This window comes from Phocoena phocoena, chromosome 11 (genome assembly GCF_963924675.1).
Source record: "Phocoena phocoena chromosome 11, mPhoPho1.1, whole genome shotgun sequence".
Lineage (NCBI taxonomy): Eukaryota > Metazoa > Chordata > Mammalia > Artiodactyla > Phocoenidae > Phocoena > Phocoena phocoena.
In genome coordinates, this window is record NC_089229.1 from 16,297,079 (window position 1) to 16,319,782 (window position 22,704).

General features: G+C 46.9%; 1 protein-coding gene across 1 annotated transcript in view; it reads left to right on the top strand.

Annotated features, from left to right (window-relative positions):
* Nucleotides 1-22,704, top strand: part of NUAK1 (NUAK family kinase 1) — a 67,002-nt gene that overhangs the window by 42,941 nt on the left and 1,357 nt on the right. Inside the window, exons 3-6 of the mRNA XM_065887751.1 lie at nt 3,996-4,147; nt 6,725-6,790; nt 18,026-18,145; nt 19,933-20,065. Of these exons, the coding sequence (XP_065743823.1) occupies nt 3,996-4,147; nt 6,725-6,790; nt 18,026-18,145; nt 19,933-20,065 (471 nt within the window). The remainder of the gene's footprint in view (nt 1-3,995; nt 4,148-6,724; nt 6,791-18,025; nt 18,146-19,932; nt 20,066-22,704) is intronic.

Below are 22,704 nucleotides of genomic sequence, written 5' to 3' on the forward strand. Positions count from 1 at the left end.
CAAGGGCCATAGTTTTCCCTACCATTCTGGAGCCACCGGGCTTCTGGGTAGAACTGTCTGGCCAAGAGACACAGGCTTTCATTTTTCAGAAAGGAAACCCTTCCCAACTGGTGGAAAATAAGCTTTTGCTTAGTGACTAATAACAAAAACACAGACAAGATTTCTGGGCTTATAAATAACCAGTTGTAAAAGTACCCAAGGGAAGCAGCCCTTTTTGCCAGAAGAATGGCTGTGAGTGTTCCTGTCACCTGGCGGATAGGGACCTCACCACGGGCAAGGAGTCGTGGGCCAGGGGTGCGGAAGCCGGTCATTCTTCAGGACGAATTCCCAAGGCCTTGCTGTTATACATTATAAATCCTGGGCTATTCTGGAAAAATAATAGCTGATCTCTAAGGTTCTTCCTGCTCGAAAATCCTGTGATTCTGCGGAGCCACAGCATGTTTTAAAGGGTGATGCCGGCCGGGAGAGGAAAGTCTTAGGGTTTTGTTTGCCAGAGCTGCCTAAGAGGCAGATGAAGTAATTATGAGAATAGCTCCCATTGACTGAGCAGTGGCCAGGGCACCGTGCTCAGGGTGCTAGGCCCATGAGCTCACTGAATCCCCCATTACCGTGTGAGGAAGTTGTTAGCCTCATTTGACTGATGAAGAGACTGAGGTTCAGAGTGGTTGATGTATATGGATAGCAGTATAGGGGCTAAGAGGGTGGAGTGTGCCATCAGACTGTGGGCCCAGGCCTTGAGCTTGCTTTGTGGCCGTGGCAGTTATTAACCTTGCTGTACCCGGGCTTTCTCATCTGTAGAACAGAGATACTCATAGGACCAAAGCCATATGAAATAATGCATGCAAAATGCCATGGGTACAGTGCCTGCACATAGTAGGCCTTCAGTAAATGCTGCTGTTATTAGGAAGGGCTCAGGAAGCTTCATGTATAATAATAGCCTCCTGGATGAATCACTGATGCCCCAAGTCTAGAAATGTTGTTTGCATTTAGCTAATCTAGGGCTGCAACCAGGGCCTTGACCCTGACTCCAGCTGCTTCCTGCTGGAGGACTGGGGGATGGGATCTCAGAGCCAGGCCTGGCCCCGTGGACAGTTCTCTCGCCCGGCTGCCCACCAGCCCTACCAGCAACAGTGAGGCTATCGCCTCGTTCATCCATTGTTTCCCAAGCTGGCTCCCAGTTAGTTCAGTAGGAGTACTGCAGTGGCCAAATCGCCCTGCAAAACTCAGAGTTAAAGAAACCAGGTTCTCCAAGGGGTGATCAAGTATTAGCATTTTCCAAATATTTTACCTGTGTTTTACCATGGAACCCTTCTTTTCCTCCAGAATGTCTTGTGGGACTAGTGTTCCATGAAACACGCATTGGGAACTGTTCCCCAGCGCCCCCTCCGAATGCAGTCAGCAAAGAGGCAAGAGTGAACAGAGGGGAGATCATTCAGAAGGGGGCGGCCGGGGACGTGAGACAGGTGGACAGGATCAGGCTCTATTTTAGAGGTAGGACCAGAAGGACTTACTGATGGAGGCTGTTTAGTGAAACATTTGACATATTGAACTGTGTCGAACTGAATTGTGTTTATATCTCCTTGATACCAAGTTAGCCGGTTGGAAAGGGATACATCTGGTCACTGAAACAGTCCTTTCGTCTGCGTGCAGCCAGCGACCCACACCTTCTGATGGTCACTGAAGGGGCCAGTGGCTTTGACCTCCTTCAAGGATGCATCGGACTCTTCGGGGGCGTGAGGCTCCTTGTTTATTTCCCTGTCGAAGTACTTTCCCTCTTCCTCCTCCGCCCTGACCCCACTGTTTTTTAAAATTAGAAAACCCACTGCCCTCTCCAGGGCCTGTCACTCTATCATTTTTAGAGGCTGAGCCATGCATCTTGAGGCAGCTTTTCCAGTTTCCAAAGTTTATTGTTAATGAAAAGCGCACAACAGGCTGAAATCCCTGGCAAGAGTCAAAGCTGCAGGGCACACCGAGGCCAGCAGATGCGGGAGCAGCCAATTTTGTTTTTGTTTTCGTTTTCGTTTTCTTTGCGGTACGCGGGCCTCTCACTGTCGTGGCCTCTCCCGTTGCGGAGCACAGGCTCCGGACGCGCAGGCTCAGTGGCCATGGCTCACGGGCCTTGCCGCTCCGCGGCATGTGGGATCTTCCCGGACCAGGGCACAAACCCGTGTCCCCTGCATCGGCAGGCGGACTCTCAACCACTGCGCCACCATGGAAGCCCCTCCCTTCGTTTTATCAGAGAGGTTTGGCTTGACTTGAAGGAGCCAAAAAGGAACTGGAGGAGCCTGAGCTTCTAGCAGCCAGTGACAAGGTATGGGAGGACAGGGGACCCAGGCTGAGAGCACGTTCCAGTTCATCGAATGTGTCTGGCTCAGTGCTAGGCCCTGGGGTCCCATAGTAGTGATACCAACAATAATAACTAACATTATTGAGTGTATGCCATAAGTACAGGCCTCGTTATAAGCATTTCACATACCTGATACCAATAAACCCTTCCAACAATTCTAGGAAGTACTTACTGATATTATTCACATTTTACCATTGACTAAAGTGTGAGGCACAGAGAGGGTACGCAATTCCCCCAGAGTCACACAGCAAGTAAGAGGGAGGTCTAGGAATCTACTTAGGAGTGTCTGATTCCAAAACTACAGTTTTTACCTCTCCAAGTCCAGGCTCACAGTCCCGGCTGAGGAAATAAATATGTAAATCAGCAAATATATCCACACAGTTCTAAAGTGCTGTGTTGCAAGTATTCATTATGAGAGGTAGAAGGGAGGCAACATGGGCATCAGATTTGAGTTCATCCTTGACTGATGAGTTGGAGTGTCCCTGGCAGGTAAGACAGGTGGGAGTAAAGGCAGAGGGCAGAGCATGGAGGTGGGAAACAGCAGTGTGTTTGTGTGTGATTGGGAGAAACAGTGAACAGTCTGGCATCAGTGGGCATAGGGGGCCTGACAGGCAGTGGAAGAAGCCGGTGAGATGGAGGGAGGTAGGCAAGGGTCCTTCAGGGAAGGAGGGTCTTGGGTACCCTACCAACATTTTTATACCACATCCCTTGGAAGGTTGGATTTCAACACAATTATTATTTTGTCTTTGCTCAAAGGACGTCTTATGTGAAAGCCCCAACTATAAAGCAGATAGCAGTGGAGTGGCTTTGGCTGAGGTGGAGCTGAGGACCTAGAGCCTGTCCTTCATGATCTCCCCTGACCTACCCCCATGGGCATCTGCCTGGAACTCCTAGGTCTCAGTCGAGCAGAGTTTGAGCATTACTGCTAGAGAATATCAGGTTTGGGGAGAGAGAAGCATTTAGTGCCATGTAGTTATTTAGTATAATGGTCCAGAATGCATTTGTGAAGTTTTGAATTCTCTCATTTAATAAATATTAATTGAGCCCCTTTGCCAAAAGGCATTGAGTGCTGGGGATACATCAGTGAAAGGAATAAACCAACCCTCGTTTAGATTCTAGTGAGGTAGACAGAATAAATGCACAGACTAGATATGTAACAGGGCTAAATGGGGTCCATAGGACATGTAGGACCTGGTGGCCACATTTGGAACTTCGGGTTTTATTTTGAGTGAGATGGAAAGTCTGGAAGGTTTTGAGCAAAGAGACGACAAGTTTCGCCACCCGTTTTGGGGTCTGGGTAGCTGGTCCATACCAAATGGTTAATAAATGGTAGTCGTGTTTGTTGTTCCCCATCCACAGGGAGGCAGTTCTGGTGGGAGGCTCTTGTGGGAAATGAACCTGGTAAAGGGAGTAGTGGGGTCCTCAGAAGAGAGAGGCACATTCCCCGTGATATTACAGACGCAAGTCCAGTAACAGCAGCAATGATGTCATTGCCCACCTGGCTGGGAAACTTGCCCATCTCCTCGTGACGCTGTGGACTGATTTGTTTGTCCAGTGACATCTCTGTTGTCCCCTCTCGCACGGTCTGTAGTTATTAGCGAGCTTGTCAGTTAAACAGGGTGTTTGTGTATCGCCGTTCCTCCCGCAGTGTTCGAGAACAAAGATAAGATTGTGATCATCATGGAGTACGCCAGCAAAGGGGAGCTGTATGACTACATCAGCGAGCGGCGGCGCCTTAGCGAGAGGGAGACCAGACACTTCTTCCGGCAGATCGTCTCCGCCGTGCACCATTGTCACAAGGTACGGCCGGCCCTACCACAGCTTTGCTCACAGATGGTCTTCATGGCACCACGTGATTCTGTTCATATTATGAAGGTGACATCTGTTCATAGTGGTATGTATGGAGAATTCATAAACCAGAAAGAAGAAGATCACCGTCCCCCAGAATCCAGGGATAACCCACGATTGACATTTTTGTTTGTTGTTTTCCAATCTTATTCCCCCTGCTCCTCACATTTATTTTTCATTCAAATTTTTAATTTTGAATCATTTTAGATTTACAGCAGAGTTTCCGAGAAAGTACGGAGAGTTCCCATGCACCTCTCACTCAGTTTACCCTAATGCTAACCTCTTACAGGACTGTAGGACACTTGCTAAAATGGAGACACCCACATTCATTTATTGCTATTAACAAAACTCCAGATTTTACTCGGATTTCGCCAGTTTTACACCAGTGACCTTTCTCCCTTCCAGGATGCAATCCATATGCAATCAATGTGGTACACATTGCATGTATTTTTACATTTCTGTCTTGCTTTTTCACTTAGGATTTTAATCTAAACATTTTCCTATGTTACTAAAAAGTCTCTGGAATGATTGTGATTGTTGGACACTTAGGCTGGTTCTAATTTCTGGTTATTAGAAATAGCGATTGACGTCTTTATACATTAACCTTTTTTCTCTCATTTGAATAATTTACTTAAGAGAAATTCCAGAAGTGCAATTAGCGGGCCATAGGTTCTGAACCTTTCTATGCCCTGGTTTCTTTTCCTTGCATAGGTTATATCCACAGAGGTTATATACACACATGTACAATTTTGTTGCAACACAACTAATGGGATGTGCTCTTAATCCAGCCAGTTTAGCTACCCTTGGTCTCTGGAGAAGGGAATGAAGTACACAGATAGTTCCAAGCCATACTTCAACCAATTATTATTTGTCATTTTAGTCCTGATTTCCATCCCATTCATACTTTGCACACCTGGAACAGTCCTTCACTTTGAGGACAGTAGTGACTTGAATCCAACATGCCATCCAAAATAGAGTCAGCTTCTTCATTTGAATGATTGCAGCACGGGGCCTTCTGGTTTGTCAAATACCCTGGTTAACTGAGAACGACTCTGGAATGATCATCTTCTAATTACTTACAATCTAAAACCCTTAACCCATGTGGACATTATTTAACTTCTCTCTGCTGACTCAAAAGGCACTGATGATTCAGATCGCACAGTGTTTTGTATTTTATCATCAGGCGTCATCCTAAAGCACCACAGATCCTGTTTTCATTATTCGAAGTGTGTGAAACTTGGCTTTTGTATGAATGGGGCTTTAGTATGCTCATTCCATCTTCTGAAAACTGGGAATGCAACAGTGTAAACCAAACTACTCCCAATATTTAAAATTAAACAAAATCAGCTACCTTGCATTCCGTATCTTTCCTCCAGGAGCCCTGGTTTGTGCATTTCTGAATCCCTGAAGGTTTGGGTTAGAAAGAGTGGTAGAAATACATGTTTTCACCTCTCCAGTCTCAGTGTCTTTAGATACTGGGAACTGTCAAATAGAAAGGAAAATAAGCAATGAAGTGCTAGCTGTGAACGTGCAGATTCTGAACTAAAGAAATCCTGAATGAAAGACAAAGAATTCCTAGCCAGTTGGTTTTCTTGAAAGGGCAGCTTCACTTGCCAAGGTCCTTTATGCTGAATGATGTTAAAAACGTCCTCCCAGCCCCAATAGCTGGTTCTTTCAGTTCCTCTTCCCCTGCTCACCCATCCCCTTAGAAGATCACTGGGTTTTGAAAAGAACTGAGCAGGACAGTCGTTACTGCTGTATAGACCAACAGCCTGCTGGTTAAGGACTTCTCTTCACCATTCAGCTGTCTGCCTGTTTGTCACTGGGCTCCTCTGCCAGCTTTGCCAGCATTTGCTTGAATGGAAAGGTCCCACCGTATGGCGGCAGCTTGCTTTGGTCTCAGTGGCCTCTCCCACCTTCACCCTTCACTCCACACTGAGTCTTGCCCAGCAGAGAGGAACCTTGCCTCCCAGCTGCTTAGGAAATAACCCTTGGGAATGCTTCTGTTATCCTCAGGACAGATCTGCATGGTTTCCTGGGTCAGAACAGATTGAGCCAGGCACTGGGAAGACAGGTAGACAGACAAGACAAGCAAGGTCTGTGAGCCCCACATTCTGAGTCCCCAGCAGAGAAATCTGCTGCTTCCCTGGGAATCGCATCACAGACAGACAATGTTTACCACTGCCTGGGACTATATGGCTTTCACACAGTGGAATTACATTCCGACAAAGAATCCCCCCCGCTGTTTTACAGGCTCTGGGGGAGAGTGGATTCCTGTCATTTTTCCCTTAACCACACAGCAAGTGACTAATGCTCTCCTGTCGCTGGTGCTGTGCTGGTCGCTGGCAGGGAGCTTCATGACAGTGAGAGAGGCCCTGAAGGATGGGGGTGAAGACCACCGGCGCTGACGCATTTCTTTAATCTGTCAAAGATTTCCCTTTGCTCACTCTCCTCCTTCCTCCCCCTCTCCCACTTTCTCTCTCATCCCAACTGCTCCCATTCAATTCCCTGCCTGTCTTCTCATTTCAGAATGGTGTGGTCCACCGGGACTTGAAGCTGGAAAATATACTGCTCGATGACAACTGTAATATTAAGGTAAAGCTCTTGCCTCATTGATTGATATGCCAGACCTGGGGATTACAGCTGGTTGAAGGCTTACACTCTGCTCCAAGCTGCAGCCTACGAATAAGGCGGCCACTTCCTTCCCGCAGGCGGGTGGGGAGAATCACTGTGTTTGAGCCCTCAGTTCAGTTCCAGTGGTTGAATTCACTCAACAAGCATTTATCGATCTCCCAACCACATGCCAGACATTGTCCTAAAAGTTGACTAGAATACAGTCCCTGTCCTCGGGAAGCTCATAGTCTGTAATTAGCACCATCAAAATACTTACAACGATAACCTAGTGCGTTTGTGTTTCATAGCATCTTTGCCCGATATCGCTTAAATTCAATCTTGACAGCAATCATGAGATAGATACAGTTATTTACATCATTTCACAGATAGGGAAACTGAGGCACAGAGACGTTAAGTAACTTTCCTGAGACAGCACAGTGGTAGGTAGTGGAGTTGGGGTTTGAACCACTGTCTCTCTGACCCACTGAGCCCAAGTTTGAACCATTCTGCTGGAATTTGCCCGCAGGCCTGCAATTTATTACCTGTCCCTGCCACTTCTCTGTCACTTCCGCCCCTTGTCTCCTCACCCCCCACCCCAGCCGTGGAACTGGGAAGCCGACTGAAATGGTGGCGGTGGTGGCTTTTGGGAAAGAACATGCCAGCAAGTGATGGGGTTGACTCTCACGGGGAGTATTAATGCGGGCTGCTGACGGAGCTAGAGAAAGCCCTCCTGGCCGACAGGGTTCAAGTGTCCCCTGCAGAGCACTCCGAATGGCCTTTTGATCATGGCTGCAAAGTAAGCAAATACGGTTTCAAAATAAACTGGAGCTTGCTGCATGGGTTTCATTATGAAATGGCCTTAGTACTCCCAGCACCAGGGGTCCCTCTCATTGGCCGCCGGTGACGTTAGTGCCTCATCCCTGGTCCCTGGACCAAGCATGGGAGTGACCTTGCATCATCCCCTTTTTTTGTTATTGTTGCTTTCCGTTGAGGGAGTGCATCACAGGGAGGCTGTTTCCTTGCTGGGACGGTTGCAGTTGCTTTGGTGTTTGCATTCTGGTTGCAGATCATGGTGGCAACCATTAGTCACCATCGTCCTTTGAGAGGCCCCTGGAAGCCACATCCGGGTGACCTCTTGTTTTTTGTGAGTGGTTGACCGTGATCACATATTTCTCCGTAGCCCACAGAATAAGGAGGAAACAGTCGGTCAAATTAGTCTTTCTAGGAACAGGAAGTGAAATCTCAGGGTCTCTCCGTTTCTGGCAAAGTGGTTGGATTATTCCAGAAGGAGCAGTGGCTGCAGAGTTAGAAAATTTCATCCTGTGTGGTTTACTAGCTGTTTGACATCGGGAGAGCCACTTAAAACCCTGTTTCCTCAGCCATAAAATGGGGAGAGGGTAATGCCCACGGGCTTGTTTTGAGGACTGAACAAGATGCTCTGCCTTTGGCTTTGTCTAAGCACAGTGCAGTGAGTCAAGGTTAAGAGCAGTGGCTTTGGAGTTGCGTGGCCTGGGTTTGAAGTGCAACCCTGCCCCTTACTAACGGCAGTGTTTTAGGTTAATTATTCACATATCTAAGCCTCAGTTTCCACATCTGTCTAGTAAGGATGCCAGCCCTGGACAGTCAGTGACAAACGTGAGGATTTTAGACAATATGTGGTCAAAGCACTTAGCACTTACCTATTAATATCCAAGGCCCCAGCTGACAAGGCTGGCCATTGGGGAGGGCATTGAACAGGAAGTGAGCTCTCTGAAGGTGCTGGGGCGCGGTGGTCAGGCCACGGCTAGAGAATTGGGTTCTGGTCTGAGGGGCACATTCTAAGGGTTTGTATCATCCACCCTGGTAACTTTCTCTGCAGAGTCTTCCTGCCACCTGCCCCTGAACTCTCAAAACGAAATGTGGTCTTTACAAGGCTTGGAATGTGAGCCTCTCGCTTGGGGATCGGGTTCTGTGGTACAGCTTGACCTCATGGTCCCATGATGTAGTCCCAGAAGTGATAAGGCACATAGCTTCCTACGGAGTCATAGAATTCCCCGATGGAAGAGAAGAATGGTCACCATTCTGAAAGCAATTGTGCGGGGAACAATGGGCAGGAGCCTGGGAGAACGGCTCATTTGCATAAAGCAAAAGGGCCATGATGGGGGTCTCCCAGCTCCCAGGACCAAGTCCTTCATCCCAGGGTCCCTAACCATTAGGTAGGGAAATAACAGATACATAGAACATTATAAAAAGTAAGGTTTGGGTCCTTTTTCCTTAGGATTCTGAATCCTTAAGAATGTCTACTCCTGGCGTTTACCAAGGTAAAACACACACACACACACACACACACACACACACACACAAACCTCCCCTTTCTCTTACGCTGTTACTTCCTTCCGCTTGTTCAAGGAATCCTACGAGGATCTGAGAATCCTAGAGCTTGAAAGAACCTTGAGGGTCATTTTCCAACCCCTTGTTTTAATGATTATGGCCCAGAAAGTCTAAGTGATGTGCCTGCCCAAGGTTGTACACAATGAATCAGTATGTCATTGTGTCTTTGTTTCCTTGGAATGCGGCACAATGCTTGTCACACGCCGTAAGTCGGTACTCTAAACTATTCGACTCTGGAGTGAAGGGGTGACAGCCAGGATTAGAACTCACATGTTTGACTTCCAGGCAGATTCTCTTTATATCGTCTCACACCCACTTCCAAGGTTTTTGAAAATGTGTTTCAGCTGCTGTTGATCTGTCTTCCGGCTGCATATGCTCAGCTCTTCCTGACTCAGCATTTTGCTGGAAACATATTTAGAAAGGGCACTCGTAGCAAAGGCAGGCAGACACATGGCCACAAGCTGGCCTCCATGCTCGAGAGAGTCCATGTCGTCGGTGTCTGCACCGGGGGACCACTGACCCTGAAGGCCTGTTACCAGCCAGCAGAGTATGAGCAGTGAGGTGCTTCTCAAAATGTGGGTCCATGTTGCGTATCTCGAGGGTGGAGGGCTTTTGCCCAGAAGGCCTATAAAAATGCTACTGGTCGAAACTTGTCGCTGCAGTTTTGGTGTGAGCCATGGCTCTTGTTCCTCTCCCCTTCCCTGCCTGATGTTGATTTGCGACGAGCGCATCTGGCACTGGGAATTATTTTTCTGGCCACTGCGCGAGGGTGTGGCTTCTAAAAATATTCACACAGTCGGTCAGCAGAAAGAATGAGAGCAATGTGCTTCTTTGGGTTGCATTCCGTACTTTGCGGAGAAGCATGTCTACTAAAATAGACACCCAGCACAGCATTAATTTGCAATTAATAAAAATGGGCCAGATTCACATCCCACTCTCTGGGAGAATGGAATGCTGACAATTCCCATAGACAGCTCCTGTAAAAGTGCCTGACAATGAGAAGAGGGCCAGGCACCAGGGTCAGCAGACCTCCACAAAGAGGGCTGGGAATCTGGTGAGCTCCCAGGGCTCAGAGTAGAGGGACATAGGGGAAATGGCCCGTTGCCCCTGATGACAATGGAAATGCCTGCTGCTGTGGATAAGAAGAGCAGCTGTGAATGGCCAGGGCTAAGTCAAGATGGAAACCCCGAGGCTTAACAAGACCAAGAAGGGCAGCTCAGGGTACGGGCCTCTGGGCTTTGATTATATGAATGCGAGGATGCTGCATTCATGCATTAATGAATCCATTCGTTTGTTCATTTGTCCACTTATGTGTATGTGCGTGTATACATACATATCCATGAACGCCTGCATTCACTCTTCCATTCCTGCACTTATCCATTCAGCAAATTGAATACCTCCCGTGAGCACCATTTATTTGACCACAAATATTTACTAAATTCCTACGGTATACCTGGCATTGTGCTGGATGTTGGGAATTTAATAGTGAACCAGATGGCCAGGTAGGTCCTTGTCTTCTTGGAGCTCAGAATCTAGCTGTTGTTAAACCAGCAGTAATAATGAGCCATGAGAAGGATACAGAGGTGAATGAGGAAGGTAAGGTACCTGTCCTAATGGACTTAGAATTCCAGTTGGGGACACAAGCAATAAACAAATACGTAGTGTAATTCTCTGGAGGTGATGAAAATCCATGCAGGATGAGTATGGGGAATGACAGGTGTTATTTGAGCTATAGGGGGCGGGGGGTGGGGGGCAGTCAGAGAAGCTCCCTTGCCTAGGACACAACTCCTCAAATCCACTAGACTTTTTGGCCTTTGCACACACAGTTGCCTCTGCCTGGAATGCTCTTCCTACTGCTCTTTTCCTACCCCTCCTTAGAGTTTCAGCTTGAAGGCCTCTTCTTCCAGGAAGCCTTCCCGGATCCTCATCTCTTAGGCCCAGGTGACTCTGCTGTGTGCCTCATAGTCCCTTTGTAATCTGTCGTGGAAGTGCTGAGGAGGAAGTGGTGGGTCTGAACTGTGGGCAGATCAGAAAGCTTTTGCCGAGGCAGTGGCAATTGAACTGGGTTTTGAAGGATGGCTAGGAGTTTGATAGAAAGGGATGTGATGATGGGCTTCCAAGGGGAAGGAGCAGCAAGCACAGGAGCAGGGCAGGGCATGGAGGCTAGACAAGGAAAGTAACCTTTTTGGAGCCCCTGCTAGAAGCCAGAACCCTGGGGCAGACCTTCCACACGCCTTATTTCATTTGGTTCTCAGAATGTCTCCAGTGGGGTGGGTCTGATTACCCCCATTTTACAGATGAGGAAGCTCCTGCAGCTAATAAGCAATGGGGTTGGCTTACAAACCTAAGGTTATTTGACTCCAAAGACCGGGCACCTGATAAATTCTCTACTACACCCACCCAGATTTGCCCTGAATCCAACAGAGCATCCTCACACTCACAAGGGGAGGCCACTTTTTTCATCCTTGCTTCAGCTGGCCTTACCTTGTATATAGGCAGCCTGCAGACAGCTGTCCCTGGGGGAGACTCTCCAAGTGTTGATGGTGGCCATGGCCAGGTTGCCTGAGTCACTGTGGCCAGAGTAGCCATGCGGGGCTGCCAGGGTCGAATGAGCTGGGTGGTTGCGTGTTCGCATCCCCCGAGAGGCTGCTTCTTGGAGGTACCTCAGTGAAGAGCTTCCCCAGATGGCTTGGGATCCGTTATTTCCCATCTCTCTCGAGAGGAGGGGTAACCTTAGATCTGACGATGCAAGCTGACCCCACTCACTTTTGCTCACCATTTCACTCCGTACCTTCACTTCCTGACAACCCGAGTGAGGCTGTCACGGAAAAGCCACAGCAATGAACTCCAGGGCCCGACAGAGCTATGGAGTGTGTCTTTCTGGAGAGGGACACAGAAAGCCCGTCTCCTCCTCAGCCACCCGAGAACAAGAAATCCCCTTTATGTGGAGCTTTACAGCCAGTGCAGCCCTTCACCCACATCTCAGGCCAGCCGCTTTCCTGCCCTGGGCCTCAGCTTCCTCATCTGCAAAATGGAGATAACAGTGGAACCCTGCTCATTGGGTTGGTGTGAGGATTTAATATACGTAGCGCTCACAGAACAACGACTGGCATGTAGCAGTGCTGCTGTTATTATTATTATCTCATTTAATCTGATTTTGCTTTTCACAACACCGTGTGGTCGAGGCTATTGCAATTCCCTTTTCCAACAAAGGAAACTGAGACTCAGGTGAAAGTAGTGATCGCTTAACATTGACCGAAGGCCTACTATGTTTAAGGCGTGGGTTAAGGCACTTTCTATCTATCAATTCATTTGATGTCGTATCTGCCCTGTGAGGTAGGTTACATTATAATCATCACCCCCCCCCCCGCCCCATTTTACATTTGAAGGAACACAGGTTCAGAGTGACTGATGTGCAACGAACCCCCTGGGGACCGTGTGACAATGCAGATGCTGACTCAGTAGGTCTGGGGTGGGGCTCCCAGCTGGTGCTTATGCTGCTGGTCCAGCTGGTAGAAGGCGAGGCCAGGATTTGAACTCGAACCCAGCATCCCTTACTTCTCCTGTCGTGCGGTGCAGCCTCTCATGCTGGACATGCTCATTTCGGAAATGAATGATAGTCATTTCTCTTGGGTCTTTGGTGGGCACTGGCTCTGAGCAAACAATTGTTAAGTAGACCAAACCACCATCATTATCCTAACGGCTGTCGTTTATAGAGTCAGCCAGTACCAGGACTCTTCCAGGGGCTTTACGTGCATGTCTTCAATCCTCAGAACAGCTTTAGAGGTGGGTTCGATTATTATTCCCATTTTGCCGATGAGGAAATTGGTGGCAGTTCCCACCCATGATCTAGCAGTGCCAAGTCCAGGGTTAGCCCCAGGTGCTTCTGGCTCCACAACCTCTGATCTGTGCAGTGCGCTTCCTGTCAGACACTGCAAATGACTGTCAGACCGTTGCTTTTATTATCATCCACATCAGCGTCCTTTCCCAGTGGTTAGTCATCAGCAAGCTGATCCTTCCTTTTTCACTGGGTGAGCTCGCAGGGATTATTCACAGTGATCCGAGGTTAACCCCCTTTTAAAAAAATGGTGGTAAAATATATGTAACGTAAAGCTTACCATTTTTAGGTTTTCGGTCCAGTGGCATTAAGTACATTCACGTTGCTGTGCAACCATCACCACCATGGATCTGCAGAACTTTTGCATCTTCCCAACCAGACACTCTGTGCCCATTCACCACTAACTCCCCGTTCCCCCCTCCCCCAGCCCCTGGCAACCGCCCTTCTACCTTCTGTCTTGATGAGCTTGACTCCACTAAGTACCTCACATAAGTGGAATTCTGTACTATTTATCGGTTTGTGTCTGGTTTGTTTCACTTAGCATAATGTCTTCGAAGTTCATCCATGTTGTAGTGAGGTTAATTCTTTTGAAATGTGAATAATCACTTCCCACTCTGTATAACTCTGATTTTCATCCAGCAGGGCACACCTGTAGAAAGGTTTGAAAACAACAAAAACTCTAGAAATTAAGGACATGAGTGTTGATATCCTTTTCAGAGTCCAGGCTGAACTGAATAGCCCAGTGTGAGGACAGGGTGGTTCTGAACGGGGCAGGGCAACAGCCCATCTCCAGCAAAGTGGTTACCTTTCTCCAAAGGTTACCAGTGTGTCGGCAAAATACAACTTTGAAAGTAAAGCTGGATGCCTCGTTGGTGGAGTCACCCTCGATACACAACTGACGTTCTGTTACAGAGAATCGTACAGAACCCAATGTTCACGTAGCTGTTCTGTCTGTGACCTTCAGTGGAGCTTCTTAAGTCCTGTAACCTTCAGTTGCTTCACTTACAGAGCGAGGGGCAGGATTAGTTCACCACTTACGACTCTTCCAGGTTGGAACCATTTCTGGGATTCCTTTTTGTTTTATTATGTTTAAAATCATTATTTCCCAAATGTCTTTTCTTTTGTTCTCTTCATGGATTTTGCCTTTTCCTAGTATCTTCTGTGCTATTTCACTTTAATACTTTTATTTAGTGCAATTCACTTAAGAAATCATGTGTATTTGAAGAAGAAACCTTACATAATTACGTCCAATGGAAAACCAGTATTGTTTTGAGTATCATAAAGCTACCCAGGTGGGTTTAAAGGTGGGACACGTATTTGAGCTCCAACTTTGTAAAATGCTTAAAATAGTAATTGGCACATACTTTACATCATTTAATTTTCACTGTGACACCGTGGGGCTGGATACTATTCCTACCTCCATTTTACAGATGGGAAATTGAGCCTTTGAGACGTTTTATACAGTGGCCATTTCCCGTCTTATAGTTGATATAAGCTCCATACGGCGTGGAATCTTAGAGCTGCAGCCCAAGTTTAAGTGGCTCAAGGATGGAGAACTGTGTGTGTGTGTGTGTGTGTGTGTGTGTGTGTGTGTGTGTGTGTGTGTTGATTAATATTTCTTTTCCACTGAAGTGCCAAGAACATGGACTAATCTAGATTTCTATTAATCTTATGTCAGCAACAATGACAGTTTAACTGGGAGAGGCTGATAAACATTAGTCTGTGAGGATGGGAGTGGGCCGTAACATAAACACACTTCTCAGAAGGGTTGAGAAAGAAAGCAGGGATGCCCAGACTGGCACACTCCTGGTGTGTGTGTGGGGTTTTGCACGTGGTGGTGGCGGGTGCCTCTCACGTGTGTGTGTGTGTGCCTGTGTTTGGAAGCTCACGCAGTGCCCCGGATGCCGCCGACGTTCACAGTGCTGTGTCCTGCCTTAGCCGACTTCTCGGGATGTTCCAGGGCTGCAGCTGGTCCCTTCCTGTCCTGATTGACAGGGCACACTTCATAAAGCTTGCAACCAACTTCCTGCAAGCCAGTCAGGAGCCTTGATAAGAAAGTGGAATTCAGGGCAATTAAGTGCGGGCTGAGCCCCGAGACTGCGTTTTCTGAGGGCGGTTGTGCGCCAGCTGCTTTCAGTGCCATTCCGTTCATTCAAGGGTGACTTTTACAAAGTAGCCTTCTTCTGGGCGCTGCCTTCAAAACAGAGCCTCAGCTGGGCTATGTGTGAATCACTCATCCTATTTATAAGCTTCAAGTGGAAATCGGTTTGGGGAAGGGCAGAAGTCCGCAGAGGCTCAGCGTGGCAGGCTGGCTTAGACTGGGTGAGATTTGCAGATTACCCAGGGGCAGCGCTGGGTAGTGGTTTGAACCTTTAGAGACACTCGGTTTACATTGTTGCTTGCTAGATAGCTCTCCTGAGATGAATAACCTAATTTTCCTAAACCTCAGTTTTCTCATCTGTTAAGTGGGTCTTTAAAAAATTATGATAGACTATCCATAACATAAAATTTACCATTTTAACCACTTTTAAATGTACCATGTCGGGCTTCCCTGGTGGCGCAGTGGTTGAGAATCCGCCTGCCGATGCAGGGGACACGGGTTCATGCCCCGGTCCAGGAAGATCCCACATGCCGCGGAGCGGATGGGCCCGTGAGCCATGGCCGCTGAGCCTGCGCGTCCGGAACCTGTGGTCTGCAACGGGAGAGGCCACAACAGTGAGAGGCCCACGTACCGCAAAAACAAAAAACAAAAAGCAAATAAATGTACCATGTCAGTGGCATGAAATACATTCACATGGTTGTGTAAATGGGATTTTAGATAGGATTAGATTAGAGAGTGAAAGGTGCTTAGAACCACGCCTGATAATTGGAGGTTGTTCTGTAAGTGGTAACTAAGTTTACTATTATTATTTTGTATTATCTACTAATTGTCCTGTGCTTTTCAAAATATAATGCCTATTCTGGTGACAGGTGTTTCTTGGGTGAGGGCAGGTGCTAAGCAGTGGATGTTACAGAGATGAGGGGCAGATGTGGAACCTGCCACCTGCCTCGGGGGACTCAGCCTAGTAGGCAAGGTGAATTTATATACCTATAATATATATATTTGTATATACATATGTAATATATATTATATGAATGTGATATATGTGATGATGTGTACATGTATAATATATACATTACACATATATATATGATAATACGTATATACGTGTAACATATATACATTATATGTATATATGAATAGGTGCACACACACACAGAAGAGCGCTGCCATAAACGATAGTAAAACACTTCAAGAAGCCAAAGGAGAAGAGAGTGATTCCAAGGGGTGTGCGATACAAGAGAAGCAAGGTTAGGGAAAACATTTGTCTGGAACTTGTAGACAAAGTTTCAAGGCACTTTTTCGTTCACCTTGATTAATTCTTTTTTTTTTTTTAATCGTTCTCACAATAATCCTGTGATCCAGAAGAGCATAGGGATCATGGGTTTCCATTTTCTGGTGGTAAACTGGGGCTCAGGGTAGCTAAGGGACCTGCTCCATGTCCCACAGATGGCTAGTGGCAGAGTTTGGGCTGCAGTGTGATGACTCAGAACCCGGTGCTGTGGGTCCATTTCATCTAGGGTCCCAAGGTGGGCAGAACACAGTTCTGATTGGTGCGTAGGTCTATAAAAGGTGGTGATGTCCAGTGCACAGGTAGGTACGTACACCACTGTGGAGGAAGGCAGTGAGATTTTAGGTAGGCCACAGACGGACGGGTCTCAGATTAATAGTTACACACTGTAGTGTTCATCAGAAACATCGAGCATGTGATTCTGTGGGGATTTCTCACGTCTACACTGACGTGAAAATAGAGTCCTTGCAAGGAGCGATTTTAAGTAACAGAGCATGCAGTGGGTGCCAGGGACTGCAGTCGGGAATCACTGGCCCAGTTGTGCCAACTGGTCCTTTCATGAAAGCTCAGGGCTGCAGAGAAAAGGGTGACCCAGCTGCTTGTAAATTTTGGAAATTAATCCTCTGTCAGTTGCTTCATTCGCAGATATGTTTTCCCATTCTGAGGGTTGTCTTTTGGTCTTGTTTATGGTTTCCTTTGCTGTGCAAAAGCTATGGAGAACAGTATGGAGGTTCCTTAAAAAACTACAAATAGAACTACCATATGACCCAGCAATCCCACTACTGGGCATATATCCTGAGAAAACCAAAATTCAAAAAGAGTCATGTACCAAAATGTTCATTGCAGCTCTATTTACAATAGCCAGGACATGGAAACAACCTAAGTGCCCATCATCGGATGAATGGATAAAGAAGATGTGGCACATATATACAATGGAATATTACTCAGCCATAAAAAGAAACGAAATTGAGCTATTTGTAATGAGGTAGATAGACCTAGAGTCTGTCATACAGAGTGAAGTAAGTCAGAAAGAGAAAGACAAATACCGTATGCTAACACATATATATGGAGTTTAAGAAAAAAAAAAATGTCATGAAGAGCCTAGGGGTAAGACAGGAATAAAGACACAGACCTACTGGAGAACGGACTTGAGGATATGGGGAGGGGGAAGGGTGAGCTGTGACAAAGCGAGAGAGAGGCATGGACATATATACTCTACCAAACGTAAGGTAGATAGCTAGTGGGAAGCAGCCGCATAGCACAGGGAGATCAGCTCGGTGCTTTGTGACCGCCTGGAGGGGTGGGATAGGGAGGGTGGGAGGGAGAGAGACACAAGAGGGAAGAGATACGGGAACATATGTATATGTATAACTGATTCACTTTGTTATAAAGCAGAAACTAACACACCATTGTAAAGCAATTATACCCCAATAAAGATGTTAAAAAAAAAAATAATGAAGTTAAAAAAAAAAAGAAAGAAAGAAAGAAAAGGGTGACCCAGCTGGCAGAGCCACGCAGGGACGCCTCGGCTGCTTTGGTCCGTGTGGTGTGAGCTGAGCTGATGCAGACGCTGACTGTAACGCTAACAGGCTCCCTGGGTCTTGCTCCTCTTTGTAGATTGCCGACTTTGGGCTTTCCAACCTGTACCAGAAGGACAAGTTCTTGCAAACGTTCTGTGGGAGCCCACTCTATGCCTCTCCCGAAATTGTCAACGGGAGGCCTTACCGAGGGCCGGAGGTGAGCAGCTTGCCTGGTGTGTATGGTGGGGGGCTGGAGGGGAGAAAAGAACTGAACCTAGGAATACTTTAAAAAACCAAACAAACATAAAAACAAGCAAACAAAGAACCGTTTCCTTATATGATTATAAAAGCCATAATATACACACCTGGGAGAAAAATCCAGAGCAGCCTAAAAGAGAAAATAAAGTTGCCTGCAATCTCCCCACAAGAGATAACCACGTAATATTTATGTGACTTCTTCTTAGGCTTTTTTTTCCAGTGTAGATCTTGTATTTCAAACAATTGAGGTCACTATTATATGTGTACATCTCGCCTTGTATTACTAACTTAAAATTGTGACTTTTCTGAATTTGCTATTACTAAAAACATGGTTTTTAACGATGACGTGATGTTTTATTGTATGAATACATTGTAATTTATTTAATCACTTCCCTAGTGTTAGACAGCTTGTTTTCAGTTGTTCCCTATGGTAGTAAGACAAGCAAGACAGAAAGCAAACAGCCTCACTCTGCAGCGAACCTTTTTGCGTGTATCTTTGACAACATGTATTTCTGATCAAGGAAATACATTTTAATTGCATCTTCTGATTCATGAGAAATACATTTCTCTGTGTGCCTAAAGCTTTCAGGGCCACTGTAAGACACAGGTATGTGAAAATATCGTTTTGAAAATGGGTGAGTTGTGACTGATTATTCATGTTTAAAGAGATAGTTCTATTTATAGAGAGATTCATCCACTCAGGATACTTTAAGTAGCAGCCATTCAGTGGGTTGAAATGTTTCCTTCCAAGTATTTATCTGTTTGAGAGTGTTCGGGGCAGGGCTAGAGGGTAAAGAGATGGATGCCAAGAGCCTCCATCACTTGCAGTAAGGAGAAAGTCTTTCCAAAACAAGAATGTAAGGGAGGAGCCTAAGGTCCAATTTACAACATTGCAGAAACTTGACACTGTAAATTTATCACAGATAATGAATGCTGCTTTGATCCTCGATGATCCGTTTCTGAGGTTACAAGCTGGCAGCCTGTGATCTGGCCAGCAAGAGTGCTTTATTTGGCCATCTTTCTAAAAAAAAAATTGAACATTTAATAAATGGGAGATTTCACATAAAAGTCTGTTTTCTGACTTCTTTTGAAAAAACAAAGGATCTAGCAGTGCTGGGCCTATATTACTATGTGACAGCAACTAGCCAGAGGAGGCTGCCTGTGTAAGATGGGTGAATGCCCTCTACAGTTTGTCTTCAAACCAACACTCCACGTGGTACCCCACCGTCTCTCTTTCTTTGTTCATGTTTGTGGTCTGCCTGGCTCTTGTAAGCATTTGAGTTTGCAACCCCTGATCCATTTGAAGAAGGTGCAGGATTCCTGGATTAGGAGTCAAGAACCCTATGTTCCAGTCTTACCTCCATCACTGGGATGGGGAGGGGCCTCTGGAGAAACCATTTAACTTCCTTGGACCTCAGTATTCTCATCTGCCAAATAGGGCTGAAAATAATCCGGGGCCCTACCTGTTTCACAAGATTATAGTGAGGATCAAAGAATATCATCTATTCAAGAAAGTTCTTCTATGGGTTGGGACCGTTGGTCTCAGTTTGCAACGAAAAAGTCAGGCTCTGAAACAGGCCCCAGGTGCACTGCCTATCAGGTGTCAGGCTGTGGTGGGAACCTGTCTGCCAGGTGCTAAATTCCATTCCTGGGGTCGTTGAGGGTGGCTGCTCATGGTCTGTGATGCTAATGGTTTGGAAGGGAATCTACTTCCCAGCTCCTATATGTCTTGTCTCTCTGCTCCAGGTGGACAGCTGGGCCCTGGGCGTGTTGCTTTACACTCTCGTTTATGGAACAATGCCCTTCGATGGTTTCGATCACAAAAACCTCATTCGGCAGATCAGCAGTGGAGAGTACCGGGAGCCCACGCAGCCCTCAGGTGTGTGCCCACGGAGGGTCAGCGGCTAAGCCGGGCGAGGCCAGCTCACACTTTCTGCTTTTGTGTCCATGTCTGTAAGGAGACTCCTGCTTTTTCCTCTTTCTTCCCCCCAGATCTTTGCCTTCTGGCAGAGCTGGCTTATTAGGCCACTTACCCCAAACCTTCCCGCTGTGATATTTCCAGAACAGTTGTTCTACTCTGCAGGCTAGGCGTCCTGTTTGCTTGCTGTGTGAACTTGGGCAAGGCCCTTACCCTGTTTAGATTCTGTTTCTCCACTATAAATTCACATTTTGGAAAAGGTATTACGTGAAGTCCCTTCCAGTCCACGTAGACATGAAACCCCCTCAGTAGACTCTAAGGGTGGCAGCTGCTCTTCTGTACACCTTGCCCTGGCCGGGGGTATGGCACATGGGTGCTGTTTCATGACCTGTTGCCACAGAACAAGTCTATCCCATCCCGCTCCCACACCCAAACAAACTCAGCAGTTTAAACAACATCTATTAGCCGTTATCTCTTGATTCCCTGGATTGGTTAGAGCTTTTCTGGCCAGCCTTGGGTTTCTCCTACAGTTGCAATCAGATGGTAGCTGGAGTTGGGGCCGATTGTGGGGACACCTCGGGGCCCCTCTGTGTGGGCTCTCTCCCCATGAGCTGCCTCCCCAGGCCTCTCTCTCTAGGAAGGAGCGTGGACTTCTTACATAGCAGCTCAGGGCTCGAAGATGGAGGAAGAAGCAGCTGCCAGGCCTTCTTAACGTCTGCTTGGAAGCCAGATGATGTCACTTCTGCCACGTTCTATTGGTCGAAGCGCCCAAGGCCATAAGCTCCATCTCTTGATGGGAGAGCATTGTTTGAGTGCAGAAGGGGTGTGTACAGGTGGCCGTATTTGGAATGTGGTTAACAGACACTTCGTATATTGCAGTACGCGCATCCTACGTGTGTATATACACACACACACGGTTGATTCTCATTATTTGCCGCAGTTGTGTCCTATAACATTGCTGTGAACGCTGAGTTTGTGAATACTGAAGCACTACTCATAGGGAAATACAGGGCTCGACTCCTGGGAGCCTCTGGTCACAACGTTTTTGTCAACTGATCAATCCATATCCTCGTTTTATGTATATTTCTGTTTACAGACGCCTCATTTAAAATATATTGTTGATTTATGAACATCGAACTTACGGCCAACAGCACTTTAACTCATGCCTGAATGAGGCTTATCTGGCTCATATGTTTTCTCCGTAAGGTACATCACTGCCTTCTTGGCCTTAGAATCCCCAGATAGCACTTCAGCACCACGCTTGGGGGCCATTTTAAACAGTGAAATCACCAATAAAAAGTGCAAATATGTGAAAAGCATGAACTAAACGGACTGTGAAACTTGCTTACGGCATGAGAGCAGAAACAAGAAGGCAGTGCCTTGTCACCTGGTTCTGCTTCAGCTGGGAACACACATGCGCATTGTGGGGGGGGGGGTAATTCACATTTTTTGCCAGTTCGTGGAAAGCACCTTGAGTATTGATTTGGGGGTTCCAAATACATTTTAATGAGTAGGCGAATTTACAAATACAGAATCTGTGAATAATGAGCACTGAGTATTTTATATGTATAAACAGGTATAGATAATGCAGATATCTATGTCTGTACATTTTTTCAATAAGCTAACCCGAGTATTTTTGTTTGTTTTTAGAAAATTCTGGGTGAAATCTATGGCAGCCGTTTTGCCTGACCAGCTAACTTGTGTCAGCACAGTTTCTGGTACACTACAGGGGTTCAGAAAACATTTATTGACCGAATGAATGAACTTCCTGTTAACTCTTCAGGGCTGCAGCTCACCCCTGGCTCCATTGCCAGGTCCTGGCCAGTTACTCATTAGCTACATAAGTAGCTGAGGGGAGGTGGCGCCTTCCCAGGATATAATTCAACCCCCATTTGGGGAGCACGGTTTGATCTTAAAAGGCGATTTATAAGCTGTGAGAGTCTGTTGGTTCCTGTGGCCTCCTCAACATCCCTTTGGGGCTTTCCCCTAATTCTTTGGCAGCAGAAATTGACAAATGGAGTTTTTCAGACAGGCCGTAAACGGATAGCAGATAGAGATCAGCTCTCTGATCTGACAGCTTGGTAGGCTATGGCTTATGTCAGAGAGGGACAGGAGGTGAGCACTTGGGTGTGGGATTCAGAGCCCGGCCAAGGCCCGGGTCAGGCCAGCCTTGGGGACGGCCCCCTCTCAAGGCCCAGGCGTGCCAGGTGTGAACACCTCTCCATCCTTCTCTGTCTCTCCCTCTCTGATGAGAAGCCTTTTCCTTGCCATCTCAGCCCTAAATTTCCTTTTTGTGCTGACACATTTTCCTGGTGACCTGAGCGCTGTGTGTTTATATAAACCTAACTTTGGAGGACTAAAAGCCATGGTAATCTATACCTGTTTTCCCATTTAGTAAAACGATATCCACCAAAGGAATGGTGGGGCCCTGCTTGGGGTCAGGTCTGGATTCTTTCTTGGTTACCTGGCCTTCCCCATTTTATACAGATCTGAGTGGATGGAAGGTCAGCAGTTTGACATTCCGTCAGTAGCGTGGAGAAACATGCCGGGCTCTGATAGCCCACTGGCCTGTGGCTCTGAGTCCTGATGACGCTTTCTGA